Here is a 20,925-nt window from a genome sequence, read left to right as displayed (position 1 = left end):
ATACCACGCGCTGGTTTCAACTGCCCTAGGTTAGGTTAGGATATTAATTGCCCTTGACAGAGACAACAACACTAGCTTATGGATTGCTTTCATTTTCCCCCCTTTGATGTTCTTTGTCCTCTCCTGTAATTAATTATTGAAACCAATTCAAATTGTTTGTATGATATATGACTCATTCCCAGGGTGAAAAACAACAATAAAAGGTTCAAAAACAAGGTACAGTTCAAGTAATTTTAAACCACTCTGTAATGACTTTAACAAATCAAGAGGTATGTTTGAAAGGGTTCTGAATACATATTCTAAGAATAAAAACATGCAAACCAAGAAGGAAAGCCTCTACAGTAGGTTCCAGTGTACATTCTTCAAAGTGTCTGTGAAGCTGTATGATGCTCAGTGTTGAACACTAAAATAAATGCCTCCAAGTCTCCAAATGGCTATCAATAACCCATAAAATCAGTGCAATAAGATCTATTCATCAAATAAAGTCTATTCTTTTTCTCAGTGGAATGAGTAAGGTTGAATAAATTGAAGTTCAATTAACAACATCTCTTTAACATGGTCAACTTAAGTACACAGATAATTAAAATAACATAAAGGAGTGTCCTTAAATATTGCCCCAAATCTATGGTTGTAGATTTTTTTGGCACTTTGTCATTCCAAAATATTACATACCGGTACTTCACTTTCAATAAAGCTCTTAGCAGCCTACGTGCCTTTACTCACAAAGTTTGTCAATTTTTCCATGCAAACCATGTCCCTTGTCTCTTAACAACGAATCCATAACAGGGGGAACATTCAGCATTTTCCAGTTATAGTTATTTTAGCTGCTGTTGAAAAGAAAGATAACCAATTCCATGTCCTTGAACAAATTTATCTTAGGTTTTAGAGAAATTTCTCAAATCTGTTTCTAAATCACTTTTTTTGACATTTGAAAGATACCTGCTCCAGAGTTTCTATGTCTTCAGCAAGCATTGTTGAAACCCATATGAGATAATCTATCTGGTAAGGAATATATATTTTAGGTAACATGAATAGCTGGAAGTCTCTTTTGCACATAAGCAGGAAAAGCCACATCAACATTATCATTACAATGACGTATGTTTATCTGTTTAGGCAGGAAAATCAGATCTGTGAGAATCTCTCCCATTTGTAGCCCAGGCATCCTTGCGCATTACCTTGGGGGAAAGGGTTAGTTAAAACACTTTCATGCTTCACATTTAACTGTGTGGTTGATGCCTAATCTTCACTGGGATAATTTACAGCAGGTTTGATTACACTGACAAAGTCGGCATGAAACCTGAATAAGCCACTTAAAACCGACCTATACATTTGGGGAAAGCATATAGTACTATCATCTCCAGGCAGTAGCAATTCAAAATGAAACATGACTGAATGGTTTGTCATGTGAAATCATTGTCCACCAGAAAATACTAGACTAGGCTCTTTTTCCATGACATAGTTTTCGATAAACAGCAAACTACTAGAAGACCAGCAATATACCACCCCAAAATGTAATCTGGCGTGGTAGAGAAGGGGTGGTGCACCTTTTGAGTGGGGCCAGAAGCAAAAGTGGGTGAATCAATGGATGTAGCTTTTGCCTTTGTACAGTAGGCTAGTTTCTAAACACACACGCGCGCGCGCACACTCCTCTGTCTTCCATTCAGGCAAGCAAGAGGCATCACCAGAGTTCAAGGACATATTCCAGTCAGGCAAAAGCACGCTCCAGGAGGGGACAAAGTAGGGCTAGTGAAAGCTGTGGCCTATGGCAAGTTCCAAGGGCCAAAAGCAAAGCCTAGAAAGCCACATTTGGCCCTGAAACTGAGGTTCCCCTCCCCTATGGTACATTATCAGAAAAACTCTTGTCTTGTGCTTTTTTTAAAAAAAACACACAACCATATAGATTGGCCCCTAATCTAAGATGGTAACATGCTCAATAAATAACTTAATGAGCTAACTATGACCGAGTTTGCATGCAGTGGTAAACAACAGTTAGAAGCAAACAATGACTTACTGGAAATGAAGGTATGGTGCACGGTGCTTGGTTTCACTTAATCTGTCTTGCCCGCTTCCAGGAGAAGGACCATGAACTTGGCTTAGCATTACATGCAAAGCACCACTCACAGCTTGGTTCTCTCCAAACCATGAGCAGAAAAGCCATGTTTGTCTGGAGAGCTACAAACCACAAGTGTTAGTCTACATGTAACACTAAACCAATTGCCATGGTTTTCTTCCAGAGGAAGCAGGGCAGAACGAGTGTGATTAAGCAGCATGCACCACCTCCTGCTCATTCACAACAAGCCTTAATTAGTTTCTGACTATGGTTTGCCATCAGGCACCAACAAGGCCATTAACTGCTCTTACCCATTTCAATCTCATCCATACATTCTCATCAGTGTTTTCTTAAGGTTTACATTTCATTTCAATTTTGATAGCTATTCTTTTTTTCTCCTACCAGATCTTTGTTGTTCTTCATTCCACATTAGAGAGTTTTCTTAGCAAGACCTCATGCTTATGAAACAAGAGACAAGAGCCTTGGCTGGAGCAGACGAAAACTCAATTAGCCTGGAATTCCGTACCCACCGTGGACCACCAGACACCTCTGTGAATTCCACAAGCATGACATGAAGCAAAAGCCCTAATGCTGCTGTATTGCAGCTACTCAATTGCCTCTGAACTAATATTAAGTAGCATATTGCATACAAAACATTAGAGCAAGCAGCCATAGAATAACTGTAATGAGTCTCCTCGATATAATCTCCATGCCACTCTTGCTCCTCTCATTCTCTTCTGTAAGTGATTAGCCAACAGTAGGTCCCCACCATCTCTTAAGATATTATCTTCATTATTGTCCATGGCTTCAGGTGCTTAAGACTAGAATCAGCTAAGGAAACCAACTGCAATACAGTGGTACCTTGGTTGTCGAATGGCTTGGCTCCCAAACAAATCGGCTCCCGAATGCCACAAACCTGGAAGTGAGTGTTCTAGTTTGCGAATGTTTTTTGGAAGCCAAATGTCCGATACGGCTTTCTATTGAGTGCAGGAAGCTCCTGAAGCCAATCAGAAGCTGCGCCTTGGTTTTCAAATGGTTCCAGGAGTCGAACAAACTCCTGGAACAGATTCAGTTTGACAACCAAGTTACCACTGTATTGGCACTGAATCTGCATTCTGTTAAAATAAACAATAAAGCCATTTATTTGCATTTAATAATTTATTAATCTTTCCTCTTAAATGATACATTCTTTAGCATGACTTTCAAATAGTTTTCTTGTACTTTTAGAATTACAGTATCTGAGTTCTGCAAAACATAGAAATGGTTACAGACTAAAATGCACAACTTACATAAACATTTAAATAGAACATTTGTATTCAAAAGGCATTCTACACACTACATTTTCATAAAAATATAAAAAATAGTTCAATAGTTAATTCATATTTTAACTAGACTAGGATATTTAAGATCTTCCCCCACATGTTCCCTCTTAAAAAGACTCCCATCAATAAGAAACTAAAAGGAGACTGTATCACAAATTAAGTGACTACTGCCAATTGCTAAAATTTATCACAATAGCAAGTTAGTTCACTTCTGTAACTAGCAAGAAATGTACTGCGATATGATTTTTGCTATTATGTACCCTCCATTTCAAAGTTCATACAATTATATATAACTTGTGCTATGCAAAAAAGAAATAATTCTAAATAAGTGATTGTAAATTAGAATACAATGAAAGTTGCTATATGACCAAAATAAATCAAATTTATCTTACAGTTAAGAATTACTATGCAAAAATAGCACAAGGGGAAATATTTAAAGATACTTTCTTTTTTTTAAATTGGGCTCCAATGAAAATAAATGGTTTTTTTTCTTTTTTTCCTCATTGAAAATACAACATTTGTATGTTATTACAATTTCTCTAGCCTCCCAAATTAGATTATGGGAGATAAAACGAAGACTTAAAACTCTCCTCATTTTAACACCCTCATTGGGGAACATTTAATTTCATGAAAAGGCACAAAGATGAAACACTTCAGTTGCAACAGTTAACACTACTCTCCATGCGCAGTGCAAATGCAGCTTAAGGGATGGCCTTTAAGCTCTGAACGGGTCGTGTTAAAAAAATTAAAGCATTTGACCCTGGTCTAGAAATTGTGGTACATGCTGGAGAGAGGCATGTATGTAGTTGCATGGAAGGATCTCCACTGATAAACAGGTGGTGGGCTTTGTTAACATTTGACAGTGCTGTTTACTTGGGGGTGGGGGGCAGAGAGGTTTCTGGAAATCATTTACCCTCTAACCCAGATGGAGTGACTGCGACTTTTCTATACTGAGAATATGAACCAACCCCTTTGGGGGGGGGGGGGGGAGATCCTTAACTGTAGTACCATGTGTGCTGCCCACTACCATGTTAGGGTCACTGCATATCATTTTGCATATGCAGGACCACATTCAGAAGGGCAGTCTATGCACAGAAGCCTCTTTCAACAGGCTGAAGCAACCCCACTGGACTGGCATGAATGTATGGTCCTGATCTCCAAAATTCAGCAATACGATATTGCAACAAATATTTGAGCAGCTACTGGCAGAAAAGGGAGATCTGTTTCACTTGTGCTGAAGGCAGTATCACCCACCCACCCCTTTTAACTGTTAGTGGAGATTGAATATGGCTTTGACATATCAGCCAACTGAAATAAAACTTTGCACCCTTTATCTTCCTATCTTGCTTTTCACATGAAGTACATTGGTATGGACATTGATTGCTTATAACATAACAGGATGGTTCAAATAAATGTGTTTTGCTTGCTGGCATGTAAACATCAGGGTGACTGGACCTTAGTTCGTATAAACATTTTATAGATTTCTTTAAAAACTAAGAAAAAAAAAGTAGCATTTCCTATTAAACAATAATCCACAAAAATACTCTTTCAATAAGCGTTACTTGCCATTTAACGGTTTATGTCCTATCAACTACTATGTAAAACACACCAAAAAAAAAAAGAAATCAATTGTAAAAATTGACCTGTTAGTTTCGTTTGGCCATTAAGCATTTTAGATGCTACTCGTTCATCAACACCAGAGTCCTAACACTGCACCAGATTACTTTTCTTCTTCTTTTTCTTTGGCGGCTCATCATCCGTGCTGCTGTCTGTGCTGCTGCTGCTGCTACTGCTGGAGGAACTAGAATCTGTCTCAAAGTCAGAAGAACTGGAAGAACTACTTGAAGAGGGGGATGATGAGGAAGAGGAAGTGCTTTCATCACTGTCACTGTCACTGTCATCCGAAGAGGAGGATGAGGAATCTTCGCTCTCAGATGATGACTCACTGGCTGAGCTGGCGCTGCTGCTACTGCTGGAACTTGTGACACTTTTAGACCTGCACAAGAGTTTTAAGATGACCAGCAGATATTATTCAACGGCACTGCGCGATTCTGTGACTAGCAAAGCCTTGTAAAGCAATCTCAATCATAGAACAGCATTCATGTGTTTCCTAAAATATTCTTAGGATGAAATACAATTTTTTTTCTTATTTTGTATAGCAAGGATTTGCGGGGTGGGGGGAGCTTGGTTCTCTATTTATAGATGTCTGGCTGCTATTTAAAGTAGCTGAAAACAAAAGCAAGGAATATGGGAGTTTCACGTTGGTATACAAGTTACCATGAATATTAAAATTAAGCGTTAGGTGAGCATTAGTCCCCAACAATTATCAAAACCAGTGCTTTTTTTCTAAAAAAATGTTTAGGGGTACTCTCATTTTGACTCAAGAAAATACCATTTTATAGTTCAAATCTGGAAAAATAAATACAGTAAATGGACAAAAGTACAAAGATTCACAAAATGTTTAGGGGTATGCATACCCCTGCGTCCCCCCAGAAACAAAGCACTGATGAAAACCATTCCTAGTTTTGAATTCTGTATCTGTGCCACTATCAACAAAACATTATTTTAACAAAAAGGTTCATATAATCAATGATCTCCCTGACTGGGTTCTAGGCTCAAATACCCAATCCTACCTGAGGGAATAGCAAGGCTATGGTTTCCTGCTATATGGATGAGCTGCAATAAGGCTTGGGCCCATATGCTACTCCTATATTTCAAGCACCCAGGGATAAGAGTGGAAGATTTTGCTTCCAGTTTCTGCATCTACCAGAATGGGAAACTGGTTTATTCACCCAGAAGCAAAAGAGGTCTGCAGCCTCTAAGTTGCGAGCAGGGGGTGTTATTTTGAAGCCTCCGCAAAGTTCTTAAAATTACATTATTTTGTAAAAATTGGCAGCATTAAAAAAAGTAGTTTATCATTAGTTGAATTCTGTATTTCCTTCAGCACAAAAGAAAAGCTGTGTGAAACAGCCAAGAGTAGTTATTATAAATGGGAAGATCCCAGTTTTCCAAAGTACATTGAAGTTTATTTCGTCAGTGTTTATCTGTTTGTTTCTAGAGAATCCAATAATCAGCAGATATATAGCAGAGGGCCACTTACAAGTTCAAGAGGCCTATGGTTTTCAGAGAGACTTGGAAATTAAAATATTGGATATATCTTAGCATGAGAAACTACTGCAGGCTAGGAAGCACATTTTTGCAGTTGAAACTCTGTAAGGAAACATTTTTTCCTTCTATCCTTTGGTTTTGACAGCTACTTCTAATAAAACTATCTCACGTTATCTGTCAAGTGATACACCTGTGCTTACCACTAAAGACAGGAAGAGGTAGAGCAAATGGAACAAAAAATGAATAAACTGGAATAGATCACACTATGCATGATATTAAAAGGCTACTAGAATTAAGTAAATCCCAAATTGGAAAGTAGGTCCCACAGACACTTACTTCTCCATGTCCATAATTAGCACTGCAGCCGACAACATGCATGTCTAGTTCATTAGCCAAGCTACATAATTTATCACAGAATATAAGCATTAGACAGGGGCAATTGGTTGAGTTTCAGGTTTTCTCACATACCTCTTCTTCTTGCTCTTCCTGTCTGTAGTGCATTCTCCAGAACTGGTTGAAAGTAAGGGCAGGAGAGAAGAGAAACAATTGTTTTAATTAATATGCTGGATTTAAAATTATATATATATATCACAGTTAGAACTTAAACTTAGCAGTGAGCACGGGGTGGAGAATCAAGCTTCCTAGATAAAATAAGATGAGCAAAAGGGGTAAGTGACAATGATACAGGTATTAATACATTACTTTACTGAATGCTAGTGGCAGAGGTGTTTATGCAAACTGCCCAGGGAAGGATTTCCCTTCTCTTCTCTTCCCTTCCCTTTCCCATCTGCCCATTGCACCCATACCTCCCCTATCTCTTGCACAGCCTCACCTCCACTTTCTAGAGCAGATTTGGGGGTGCAGGGGGTGTTGCAAGGCAAAGTCTTATTTCACAAGGATGGAAGTCCATTCCGCTCACACATGGACAAAACTGTATACAAGCATTCATACACAAACCCTTGTGCTTGATCCAGAAGCTGCAGTTAGTAAAAATGGGGTAGAATGATTGCAGATTGGAGCAAGGGCCTTGCCCACATATAACAACTTCCTGATTTTCTTGCTTTATCTTTTAGCAAGCTGCTTTGAGGTTTCTTACAATCAAGCAGTGCAAATTTTTTATGAAATAAATAAATAAGAAGCAAAACTGAGAAAAACCATGTGCTGGCCTCTCTCTCAAGTTGTCCCACTTAAAGGAAATAAGAAACCCGGTAGCCTGGTAACAGCATTACTGAATTTTTCTTCTTTAGATATAGTTGCCTTTCAACATTATCACACAGCTTGATTTCACAAGACTCGTCAAATTTGCTAAAAAGAACAGGGATGTAAATGGGTATAGTATATGTAGTGTAATTTGCCCAAGCTTTTATGGTGAATTTGTAATACCAGACGACGGATGCATAGATAAAGAGAAAGCGTGGGCAATTGTTTTGAAACTGTATCAGCTAGCTGTAGCGAACCTACTTATCCATGTATCTGAGTCTCAAGAGTCTGCAATTTATTCTATACATCCATTATTATTTGATTTGCTGTTGCTTAAAAAGAGGGCGAATTTGCAGTCTTGGTTTTTACAGTTAAACTGCTTTGAAAATATAAGCATGGAAAAATAGTTGGTTCAGTCATTTATCAGAATTACACAAGAATAATAATTTTCAGGCATGAATGTTTAGGAAATTATTCAGAGTTCAGCAATACTGCAGGAATAGCTAGTATATTAAAATGCCAGTGCTGTCAAAACATCATGCAGCTCAGATGCCAGCTGTTTAAGTAAATAGCAGCACTAGTAATTCTGGGTGAATATAATATGGATGGCTGCTTTGCTGCTCTTGGCTAACATTTATATCTTCAACAGAAAACGGCGAGGCTGTATCTTTACTATAAACAGGAAACCAGCATCATCTTCATCACCCCCATTGTAGTTTAATACATGTCTCACTGCATCCATTTATTCCTATTATGATACTATAGCTCCTATTTCTTAGTTTACACATGATGCGGTGAAATGGCTAAGAATGTAAGCTGAATACCCCTTGGCTCAAGTATCACTTCAGCTGCAAACTCACCTGTTGGCCTCGGAAAGCTACTATTGCCTCAAACTCAGCAAATTTTCTGAGAAATGTGGAGATAATGACTTGCTCTACGAGGCTGTTTAAAGGAGTACTGAAATACTCTAAAATTTGCTGGGAAAATATGCACTAAACATAATGATATGATGAAATGTTAGTTTGAGAGTTAAGTGTGTGCTTGCAAAACAAAAAACAAAACAAAAACCTCTTGGTTATTTTGTTAAGCCCCTTGGCTGGCAGACAATAGCAACAATGTTAGCTTTATTACACAGCCAACTATGTTTTGTTAAATAAATGTCTAAATATGCAATAGTAGTACAGTGGTACCTCGGGTTACATATGCTTCAGGTTACAGACTCCGCTAACCCAGTAATAGTACCTCAGGTTAAGAACTTTGCTAGCGCTCCCTCTAGCTATTCTGGCTTTTGGATAGCCCTGTGAAGCCTCCGCAGGACACGGGGATGAAGGCTCCCCATGCCCTGCGGAGGCTTCATGCAAAGCTAGACCAGCTATCCCAGCGGCTATCCCAGAAGCCAGAACAGCAAGAGGCTATCCCAGACAGTGGCGTAGCGTGGGTTGTCTGCACCCGGGGCAAGGCAAGTAATTTGCGCCCCCTAACCCGTGAATTTGCGCCCCCTAACCCGTGGATTTGTGCCCCCTAACCTGTGGATTTGCCCTAACCCCAGATGTTGCGCCCGATGCGGCCGGCCCCCCCTGCACCCCCCACGCTACGCCACTGATCCCAGAAGCCAGAACAGCAAGAGGCTATCCCAGAAGCCAGATCCCTCTTGCTGTTCTGGCTTCTGGGATTAAGAATTATGTTTTTCTTGTTTTCTCCCCCCCAAAAAAAACAACAACTAGGTGCGTCCTATCATCTGGTGCATCCTACAGAGCGAAAAAATACGGTATCTTTCCCACTGAAATCAACAGTCAACCAATGGATTCAAGTTACAAGAAATGACATTCTGACTAAACATCAGGAAGAACTTTCAGTGAAACAGACTCACATGAGAGGTGGTGGACTCTCCTTCCTGGGAGGTTTTTGAGCAGAGGTTGGATGCCCCTCTGCCATGGATGCTTTAGTTGAGATTCCTGCATTGCAGGGGGCTGGACTAGATGACCCTCGGGCACCTTCCAACTCTACAATTGTACGATTCAAGGGCTCTTAAACTACAGCTTGATCACATGCACTTTTCTGCAAATGGTGTACAGTCTCCTTCCCCTGTGATCTTACCTCTGTTGTAATAGTTGCTTCTCTTTTTCCTGAAGTGCTTTTTTAAACTCTGTTGTCCTTGATGGTCTATGCAGATATTTTCTTTTCCCTGTACATTCATAGGTCCAGTGTCCAAATTCCAAACACTTCTGACATCTCACATGCTGCTTGTTTGCTTCCCTATGGAAATATCCAAGAGTATTTTAAACCATATGGCTTTGATTTAAAAGCTGACTATTAACCACAGCTAAGATCAACATTCTAGAAAATAGATGGCAATTCCAATATAAAAACTACCAACTTTGGGCCCCTAGTAGGGGATTATATTTGTAATTCGATGAGAACAGACTGTGGCTGAACAAGAAGCTTATGACAACTGTGTAGTATAATCCACTGATAACATTACAAGTTAGAGGCTGGGTTCAACTTCCAGCAAAAATATCTCCTATCTAAGATATCCCTCACATCACAGCTAAGGTCATTCTAGTTCACTTGTTCCCTTAGTTCCCTTACCAGCCCAAATCCTGTACTCAATTACATGAAGAAGCCTTGTGCTCCTTTGATTTGCTCTGGTGTGTGCTTTGATTTTTTAAAGTCACAAATGAAATTAGAACCAATTTAGAATGAGCATGCACTAATCTCTCTGCTTCAGTTCCTGGGTGGGCACAATGCCATCTAAATGCAAGGAGCACTGAAATCCCACTGTTTCCTATGGGCAGCTCTTACTTCCACCCCAAGGGAAAGGGGAAAATATAGACTTAAATGAATCAGAAAGTTCCATTTCCAGACAATAAGGTGGCAAGATGTCACAAGGAGCTAGCTACTGTATTGAACCAATCTACTGATGAGGGTAATTTTAACACTTCCCAGTTTATGATCTCTGTCCTTAAATATTCATGAGTGTGCCATCCCTGTTTACTCCAAAAAGGCAGTAAATTAGTAAAAGGGGGAAAGTGCAAAGGAGGCTGAATGTCCAATGAAGTCATTCCACACCTGCTGCAGAAATCCTTTCATCTCTTCCCCCAACCCAGCATGAGACACAGATGTGTTACCAGCAGGAGCAGCTGTAACAAGAAAAAGGAACAGCTAGAACTACAGCATGTTCCAAAATAACATTTGAATGTTCTTTCCATTGTCATAGCAAAGATGGGTGAAAACTGAATATAGACAGAAATGTATTTCAGTCCATACAATTATTTAATAGAAAAAATGTTTACATAGTTTTACAACACAAGAAAAATGAAAAATCAAGGAACAGCTGTCAAACCCTCTTTCAGTTTCCTTGAGCTGCCTGCCAGAACATCAAGGTGGTATAAGATTCTGAAGTACATTCTTGAAAATAAGTTAATACACCCAAGAGCAAACTGGACAGCAAAGGCCAAGTGTATTTATACAAGATCAAATGACAGATCGTTGCTAGATCCTAATTTAAATTTTCCTATTCAATTTATTGCACCATATTAAACTCCTCCTTACCCTCTGCCTGACAATTGATTTGGGGGATGGTACGAAATACAGGTTCAGTACTGATGTGGATTCATAGCTTCATCTGCATTACAGGTCTCACTGGATCATGTTGGATATATAAGTTGGAGACTTGCCATGTTTGCACGGTTATCATAAGACAAACCAAGATAGACAAGATGCATAAAGTTATAGTTGTTTCCCATTATAGTTACTGGGATTTGGGGTGTGCTTCTGACTGCTCAGGAGACATTGCCTACATCTTCAACCCATGCTACTCAGTTGTGCCTAGGGAGAACTGAAGGAAACTGTCAAAGGTAGTATGCCCCTGTGAATACTAGGTGTTGGGAATCACAGGTGGGCAAAGTGCTGTGCTGATGTCCAGTTTGCAGACTTCCTACAGGAATCTGGTCAGCCACTGCAAGAACAGACTTGGACTGGCCTGATGCAGTAGGCTTGTCTTACATTCTTAAGGTGCCCTGCTTCCCAGGAGAGAAAGAGGCACAGACTGGATGCTCCCTCATATCCACAATAGTAATCACCTACTGTCTTGAGAATTGTCCTTGTCTCAAGGTCAGAGGAAATGGAGAGGTAGTGACAACATCTCTGGTTTTGCAGGCAGGAGCTCCAAAGGCAGGGAGAGAGAACACTCTTGGATACTACACTACAAAGAAAAGTTGGTAAAGGAAATATGCTTAAGCTAAAATTATAGCTTCACTTAATGTATGCTTTGCTACTCACACCAATGACCTAACTGGAATTTAGGTGACTGATCCACAAGCCAGTTGAACCAGAGTACATGGATTACATCAATCCTCCAGCGCAATCTAACTCCATTAAAAACATTTTAAAAATGATTGCGGTTTTACCATTGCCTCCAATGGTTGCTGCATTACTAACTTTTCCTCCCTTGGGACAAATATGACTTACATTTAAGTACAGTACTCTTGTTTAGCTGGACTAAGGATTAATCTTCTAGAACTAAAGCAAGTGCTTTTGTTGTTGTTGTTGTTTCAGAATTAAGGCACAAACTTTTGACAAATTTAATTCCCATATGGGAAAGTGGTAAATATGGTTTCAAACTGTCCTGTTAGAATGCAATAAGTGCAAGAAAGCTTAAGGAACTGTTACTATGATAAAAAACACCCAACAAAAGTAGGGAAAATGTAGCCAAGAGCTCTTTTCACCTCACTAGCTGTGGAGCTGGCAGTTATTGATTTTCTCCTTCACCACCACTACACACACCCCTACCTATCACATGCAATTCACAAGACTGGTGATAATATCCAAACTGGAATAACAGCTACGGTAAATACTAGTACATTTATTCACAGACTATTATTCGGTGATAATGATTACAGCTGCAAAGCAGCAACTGTATAAATTGGAGCAAATGTATTAAAAATAAAAGCTCTTCATCATGAGCAGCAAGTTGAAAGTATTTCTGAAGATAAAAATTGAGAATTCATCTGAAAAATAAATACATTCTACCCGGCCTGAGATTGTTCCTAGAAGGCACAGAGTATCTTTTTGGCTTTTTAAAACTAAAACCAGAGTCAGGAATCTGGGCTGTGGTCCAGAAGCTATTTACATGAGAGTATCTTTTCTGACTTCAAATTGATTTCAATATTATAGCAATAGGTTCCACCCTTTGATGCCTCACAAATCTACAAAAACTGAACTAGTGAATATCTGATATTCTACTACATTTCTATTGCTGAAACTAAGCAAGATTACCTGGGTGTCATGTGTGCAAATCTACATGTGGATGTCACACATCTAATAAATAAAAATAAATAAACAATAAATAAAAACAAAACAATAAAATGTTTCTAACTAGACAAATTTTGATGGTCTATTATTGCAAGAAAAACCGCTAAAGGTTTAAAAAGAGATATAAGTATGAGTGAATTGAAGAGAGGTGTGCTAACTGAGGCTTTGGTTTTGTTTTCGTTAAGTAAATTTGAATGTTCTCAATTCCTGGAGTTGATTTACATAACATTAATTCTGTTGTAAGCAGTTATGAGCCATTAGAAAAAGTCAAGATACTTACACTTCTAAATGAGTAAGTAAAAGCTACTATCATCTCTTTTATATTTAGAATATTTCTACACTACCCTTCAATTTAAATTTTTAGAGCATCTTATGGTAAAAAGTTTCTAAAACACAATGGAGAACAAAGGTCAGAACATCAATAAATTCAGCAAAACAGATGAAACCACATCTAGAACCAATTTACATTATATGTAGGAATACCATGACATAATTGTGCTCACTCGATGTCAGAATGACAATAGTTGGCACCATGCAAGGTTTGATAATGAGGCACTCCATAAACTATATCTCAAATATATCCCCATAAAAACTTGAAAGGCCATCACTATACCCACACTGAAATTCTACGCACAGAAAGCTGTAACACAACTGCATTGCTGGGGGAGTGAGGCCTTGTCCACATTTAACACCTGTGCTCAGAGTCTGCCCTGGTTGCCTGTCTGCTGCCGGGCCAAGTTCAAGGTGTTACTATGAATATATAAAGCCCTTAACAACTTGGGACCAGTTAACCTAGGAGATTGCTGTATCCCTTATGTGCCCACTTGACCAGCAGAATTGGCACTTTTACCAATGCCATATAACCCACATCACTTCTGCAAGAACTTGATCATTTAGTGTGGCAGCACCAACACAACAAGAAGTAAAAATTAAAAATTGCTCAGGAATGTAGAGAATATTCAACTTAAAAAGCAGAAAAGTATCCCATAGTTAACAGCTGCACTGCAGACATTTCTGCATGTTTGAAACTCCCTGCTTACTGATATCAGGCAGGCACTTTCTGTGTATTCCTTTCAGTGCCTGCTGAATACATTCTTATTTAGATAAGCCTACCCAGATGTTTAGAAAGTTTGTAGGAGTTTTGATTTGTTTAGTCTAGTTTACTGCAGCTTTAACCTTCTGTGTGTTTCAAATTACAGACAATATTTTTTAAAGTAATAATTTTATTGGGATTGTGTGGGGTTTTTTTGTAAACCACTTTGAAATATTTTCTACAATCAAGTGGTGCATAAGTTTTCTTATATAAATAATTATTTGAGTGTGGCTTCCACATGGATAAAAGTGAGGCTCCATACAGGACAAATACACCAAGAAGACCTCTTCCCTTTGCAGGAGTAGTGAACAAATTAGAATGGTTCATCTTGGAAACAGAGTGAGCCACATTTCCTGACAATGTTTGGGACCTAATTAGGAAGGGCTGATGCTCATGTCAAAGTCATAGCAGCTTTGTATGCTGCAGAAATGACTTGGGCTTCAAACATCACTCCCAAATGCCCATACCTATTAAACAGGGCACATTTAGCTCTCTGTTATACTAGTGAACTGGGGAAAATGAAGCAGACCAAACCCTGGTTTGAACACAAGTTATGGGAATTTTGGGTCAATTCAACTGATTCCAATGAACAACTAATATTAAGAGCTACTCTGTACCAGTGATAGGAGTGAAGAATGAATACTTCACAACCACTGATTCCCACGTCCAGTAACACTTTGAATGGTTTGGGGCAGATATGGTGAACATGTGGTTCTCCAGATGTTGCCTAACGCCAATGTCCATGCCTGGGAAGGCCAATGGGAGTTGTAGTTCAGCAACACCTGGAGGGCCAAAGGTTTCCCACACCTGGTTTGGGGTCTTCTTCAGCTAGGCCTACAAGTTTACTTTTAAAAAGCCTCGGTAGTCTCCTGTGATTTATTTGCTAAGCACTTTAAGAATAAAATTGCTTGCACCTGTTTTGACCTAGACACCACTACTATTGCTGCAATCAGTGAATGTGTCTGAAGAAATAACTGGTAATAGTTTATCAGATGAATGCCAGTTGTTGAAGGTCAACATGCTTGCAAGGATGTGGCTTACTACACATTGCTGGACGCCTGATACTCATGGCTTCTAATGTCCAGTAAGAGATGGTTGACCAGTTGGCTCGAGGTGGGCATTAGTGTCTCATTCTGATAGGTAGTGGTTGTGGGTGTCCTGAAGGAGAATATTATGAAACCACTCCAAAAGAAACCCTCTTTAGACCTACAAGTGTTGTTTGCTTCACCCTGTTGTACTAAATCAAAGAGTATGACTATGATGGATTTTCCTCCAAGCATTTTTGAAGCTGTATGAGAGTATATGAAGCAGCTAAGAGTATGTGGTTTGTACCAAGTAATAAATAATAACTAGGAGATGGGTTAGATGGATACTTGTGTCTTTATTCAACTTGCCATTTTACTCACCCTTAGTAAAGGGAACAACATTTTAAAGGCATAAGGTAAAGGTAAAGGTACCCCTGCCCGTACGGGCCAGTCTTGACAGACTCTAGGGTTGTGCGCCCATCTCACTTAAGAGGCCGGGGGCCAGCGCTGTTCGCAGACACTTCCGGGTCACGTGGCCAGCGTGACAAAGCTGCATCTGGCGAGCCAGCGCAGCACACGGAAACGCTGTTTACCTTCCCGCCAGTAAGCGGTCCCTATTTATCTACTTGCACCCGGGGGTGCTTTCGAACTGCTAGGTTGGCAGGCGCTGGGACCGAGCAACGGGAGTGCACCCTGCCACGGGGATTCGAACCGCCGACCTTTCGATCGGCAAGCCCTAGGCGCTGAGGCTTTTACCCACAGTGCCACCCACGTCCTTTTTAAAGGCATGGTACACTACTAATACGCACATCAAGACCTCATAAAAGGCCCTATACCTTTTCTGAGTAAATCATAAATCCTAATGAGGATTAAAAATCAACACTGTACAAGCCTTCTGCATGATAGAAATGAAAGGATATTACAACAGACCCTACAATCCATGCTGCAAGAGAAACTAGAAAAAATATAGGAAAACTGAATCGGTCAAACAACGATAGAATTGTCTTGTGCAGGCATCTTAATTTTTGAAACCAAAGAACATGCAGCATTTTAAATTTTGGTTTGTCCCTCTGATATTCTTTCTGTAAATGACCTTGACTAACTCACAAGTATTACTACTTTACTGTATTAGTACAATAATGTGAAGCAGCATTTATGAGTACATAAAAGCTTGTATGGGTAATCATTTTCCTTTAAGCTTAGAGCCATCAAAAAGTGCAGAGATTCACAGGGATTACACACTTGTAGTGTGAGAATCATTTCTATATATTTATTAATAGAAATGTCACAGCACTGGAAAGCTTTGGTTACTTCCAATTCAGTCTTATATCCACATATCCAGTCTACATGCGGAACCCTAGTGGAGGCACCAAGCCAAAGAAAATACCTTCAACCTTTGCTAAGCATTCACTCTGAGGCAATCAGCTACCAACTTTGTGTGCCTAGATAATCCTTTTTAAAACCACAGTCCTTTTCACCCTTACACAGAAGCCAGCCCCATTCAACTTAGCGGCGCTTACTTCCAAGCAGCTACCTACACACAACAACTTTTCCAGCTGCACTGCACCGAAGGCAACTTACCGCAAAGCCTGTATGAAAGCTGTGTGTCATTCTGTGCGAGAAGGCGGTGTGTGTGTGTGGCGAGGGAACAACCGTACGTCACAAAACACAAGACCACCTTCTACACAACAGTAGCTTTTGAACGGCTAGAAGCGCTACTGGGCGAGATAACACAACTTCGCAAACGAAAGACGACCAACGCCACTAAGATTCTTTTGAATGCCTAACCATATTTTGCTAGCAGGCAAGATAAACAAGAAAAGGAGAAAGAAGCGCCCACCAGGCCACGGAGAGCCTCCCTTCGTGAACCTGAAGGGGCCCCCATCTATCGCCCGCCCACAACCCCGGCGCTTCCCACAGCCGGTCATTAGAGGCAGGTGCGAGGGAGCAGCGCCCGGGTGGCACATCCCCGCGCGGACACCAAGGGACGGTCCCGCCTCGCGAAGAACCAGGCGCCCCCTCCCCCCCCCCCGCCTCCTCTCGCGCGCTCATTCCATTTCTATTTCGCTTTCAGGCCGCGCGGGCTGCTGCCCCGCTCCGAGAGCTCGCGCTCGTCCTCGCGGCTGACAGGTAGCAGCAACCCGGGAGCTTCTTGGGCTGCATGCGACTCCCCTCCTTCAGGACGCCGCTCCCCGCGGCTGGTCTCCGGCAGCGGCGGCGCCGCCTCCCCTCCCCCCCCCCACCGCTGCCTCTTTCCCCGCAGCGCGACCCCCGACCCTCGTCCGCCGCAGCAGCAGCCCCTCGCACACTTACGCCTGTCTCCGAGCGATAAGGCGGTGCATGGGAGTCGCCATCTTAGCCACCGGCCGGGCACTAGCGCACGCTGCATGCCGGGAACGCCGCCCTCCCTTTATCCGCCCTATTGGACGAGCCGGGCTCAGGCAGCCCGTCGAGCGAACGCCGGGAGGGGGGGGAGGAGGGCGGTACCATTAGGGGCGAGGGGGGGGGCGAAGACGGTCTCACTCCTACTCCTACTCCTCTCTCCCCCCCCCCCGCGTCTTCAGCTCTTCGCTGTACGGAGCCGGACCTGCTTTACAGTCCCAGCTTTTCTCCCAGCTTCCCTTCTCAATCTCGAAAGGGCGGCTGCAAGTTATGTTCTTGGCGCTTTAGAAAGCTCTGCGGTTTCTAAAAGACATGGGATTGGGCCGCTTTCATTCTCCCTTGCGTTAAGAGAAGAACTCCCTGCGAGTGGAAATCTAGCACAGCAGGGAGGACCCGAAGTAGTTTGCTTTCTTGCAAGCGATGTTGTTGTGTGGTATCATAAATGGTGAGGCCCACCTGCAGACTTGAGTTGGACAGTCCGCTTTACAACCTCAGAATGACAACAACGGAGTGTGCTGTTTCAGACTGCAGGTGGTGTCCCATATAATGTCTGATTACTCCAGTTTAAACAAATTGCAAGAGAAACATCAAAAAGAAACATTTGCCATGCCCCTTTCCCTGCTGACTAGTTTTCTACTTACAGGGCACCCTGTTTTGTTTTAATGTCCGACAGCTTCTTCAGTACTAAGTGATCCATTCCATTCATTCACTTCAGAGCTCTTTCCTCTAATTCCTGACCTCTGCTGCATGTGTAGATCCAACCTGTAATATGAGAAATCTATAAAAACCCAAGTGAAGCATCACTTTAATTGATAGCATGCTGCTCACAGCGTAAGATACATACCTTGGTACCTAATAAACACCATAGATAAGGTGTCCTGTTCAAGTGTTGGACTAGGACCTGAGATTCCTGCCCAAATCCCCACTCTGCTATGAAGCTCACAGGGAGATCGTGCCCCACTATCTCAACTTGCCTCTGTTACAAGATGGTTGTGAGGATGAAATTGGAAGCGCGGAAGAATGAATAATGTATGATGTCCTGAGCTCCTTGGGAGAAAGGTGGACAAAAATAAAATATTTAACAAGTAGGTTTATGTGACATACATGAAAATACTGTAAACAGTGCCAAGCTATTTTGCACCCTTGGCACAGCTAAGGGCTTCCTCCACCCACTCCAAATTGCTAATTTCAGTTTTCAAAAACAGATGTCTGGTGTAAATGATAAAATTCTTCAAAATATAAAATAAAAGTCAAATATTCCCAGAAATTTGTAAGATATACCAAAAACTAATCTGAATAAAACTGTGCCCCTCAAAGGTCAGTACTCTGCACCCCTCTGAAGTCTGCACCCTAGGCAGTTGGCCTAACGACAGCACCAGCCCTGACTGTAAGCCATACATTCTGGGCTTCGTTTGTGTTCATACTCCCTACAGACTAAACCTCTGCTGCACAAGAAGTTCATTGAAAGTAGACTTCCATAAGATTGCTCCTCTGTCCATTGCAACCTCTCCCATCCTATCTTGCTACAACAGAATTATACAGCTTTATTTTGCTCAAATATATTCGGCTCACTGACACACACACGGCTTGCAATCCAGCTCACAGATTAGATACAATCACAGTTTGCAAGTGTAATTGGCGTCATAGGACACAGAATATCCCTTCTTGCTGGTGTAAAACTTTAGCCACTAATTTAAGCTACTACGTATCTTTAAGTTGATAAGGTACTGTGTTTATCTCTATCTATCAGACTCACATACTGTACTACCTTTTGTCCAAAATCTCAGGGGGGTTGCAAGTATAAAGACAAGTGAAAATCATACAAAATGTAAAAGTTAAACATGTCTGTTTATTCAATGGGTTAGCTTAAAAGGGTTGTACAAACAGATATTCGGCTGGCCCTTAAAGTTATGCAGTGTTGGCACCAGTTTAACCTTCAGAGAGAGGCATTTCCATAACTTAAATGCTATTGGGATGACAGGCATAGGATCACCCTTTACTTAACTATGTGGCTTTAAAAAAAACAATGAATGTTTGCACTATTACACAAGTTCGATGCTGCCTGTTTTAGATTCTGCCAGGAGGTTTTCAAACATCCATGCTGTATGGTTATAAACAGAAGCTCTGGGTCTTTTTAAGATGCAGAAATCAATAAATGAATATTTCCCTCCATATAGAGATGCAGTGATGGAGAGAAAGTTTCTTCTATTGACAGATGCCCATCATACTACTAATTGAAGGCACAGAGCCTTTGCTCAGAAAAAAATAAGGCTGGCAAGCTTATATCCCACGAGGGAGGTGAAGGCAGGTACCCCCAAATATCATAGGGTATGGCTGTGATCTTCTGCACATGGATTTAACTTAGCAGTCCCATTTGTCTCAATTGCAAAAGAAAATGTGATAGCAATTCTCGGTGTGTAATGCAGCATGGGAAAAACCAGCAGAAAAGAAAAGTAATTACATTTGAAGTAATTACATTCAATTGATGAAACAGAAGAATAGTAGTTACCATGAATCAGATGACTTACTTGGGGGAAATTGTGAATAAAGTCCAAACTAGTATCTGAGTTTTGTCAGGCTTGATCTGGTGTATCTTGAGACAACCCTGTACAAATAAAATGTTTCTTGTGCAGTCCTTCCACGACTATGAGTGACGTAAATGTTCAGATAATGCTGCAGCATCTTGAGTCATCCATGTTCACATATCATAGCTTATTTAGATGGCAGCTTACCCACTATGCTGCAAGTGAGAATAATCCTAGGTAGCTATTGTAGGTAGGGCTGGGAGTGGGGAATGTTTTCAACACTGACCAAATGGTGGAATGCCCTGCTGTAGCTGTTCTGGCATCTTTGGGTGGGTGGGGAATGCTGCCAACTCACTTGCAGGTGAAATTAGCTGGGAAATTGGTTTCTGGATACAGTAAAGCTGTGCTTCCTCCTTCCACTGTTGGAGGCAGTATATCTCTGAATATCAGTTGCTGGAAACCACAGGAGGGGCGAATGCTACGGCACCCAGGTCCTGCTATGGGCTTCCCATTGATTTCTAGCTGGACACTGTGTGAACAGAATGCTGGGCTAGAGGGGCACAGATCCTGATCTGGTCCTGGTCTGATCCACTGTTCTCATGTTATGTGCTGTTACAGAGATAAGGCAAAAATGGGATTGATTTATTTTTTAAGTGCCAGGTTGATGTGAATGATTTTGGGGCTAGGGAGGGAGTGTCAATGTTGTTATTGGGAGTACAGTGGTACCTCGGGTTACATACACTTCAGGTTACATACGCTTCAGGTTACAGACTCCGCTAACCCAGAAATAGTACCTCGGGTTAAGAACTTTGTTTCAGGATGAGAACAGAAATCGTGTTCCGGCGGCATGGCAGCAGCGGGAGGCCCCATTAGCTAAAGTGGTGCTTCAGGTTAAGAACAGTTTCAG

The 20,925-nt window shown here is 41.2% G+C and overlaps 1 protein-coding gene across 1 annotated transcript; it reads right to left on the bottom strand.

The window, feature by feature from the left end:
• Window positions 1-3,189: 3,189 nt before the first annotated feature.
• ZCCHC10 (zinc finger CCHC-type containing 10) lies at window positions 3,190-17,551 on the bottom strand. Its single transcript, XM_028717954.2, has 4 exons — window positions 17,425-17,551; window positions 9,778-9,936; window positions 6,949-6,990; window positions 3,190-5,368 (listed from the first exon to the last, which is right to left on the bottom strand). The coding sequence occupies exons 1-4, from the start codon at window positions 17,463-17,465 to the stop codon at window positions 5,077-5,079; spliced, it is 534 nt and encodes a 177-aa protein (XP_028573787.2). The 5' UTR covers window positions 17,466-17,551; the 3' UTR covers window positions 3,190-5,076.
• Between the last annotated feature and the right edge of the window lie 3,374 nt (window positions 17,552-20,925).

The sequence above is a fragment of the Podarcis muralis genome, chromosome 2, assembly GCF_964188315.1.
Source record: "Podarcis muralis chromosome 2, rPodMur119.hap1.1, whole genome shotgun sequence".
In the NCBI taxonomy this organism is placed as follows: Eukaryota; Metazoa; Chordata; class Lepidosauria; order Squamata; family Lacertidae; genus Podarcis; species Podarcis muralis.
The sequence above is the reverse complement of the archived record's forward strand: the minus strand, read 5'-3'. Positions and strand labels throughout refer to the sequence as shown.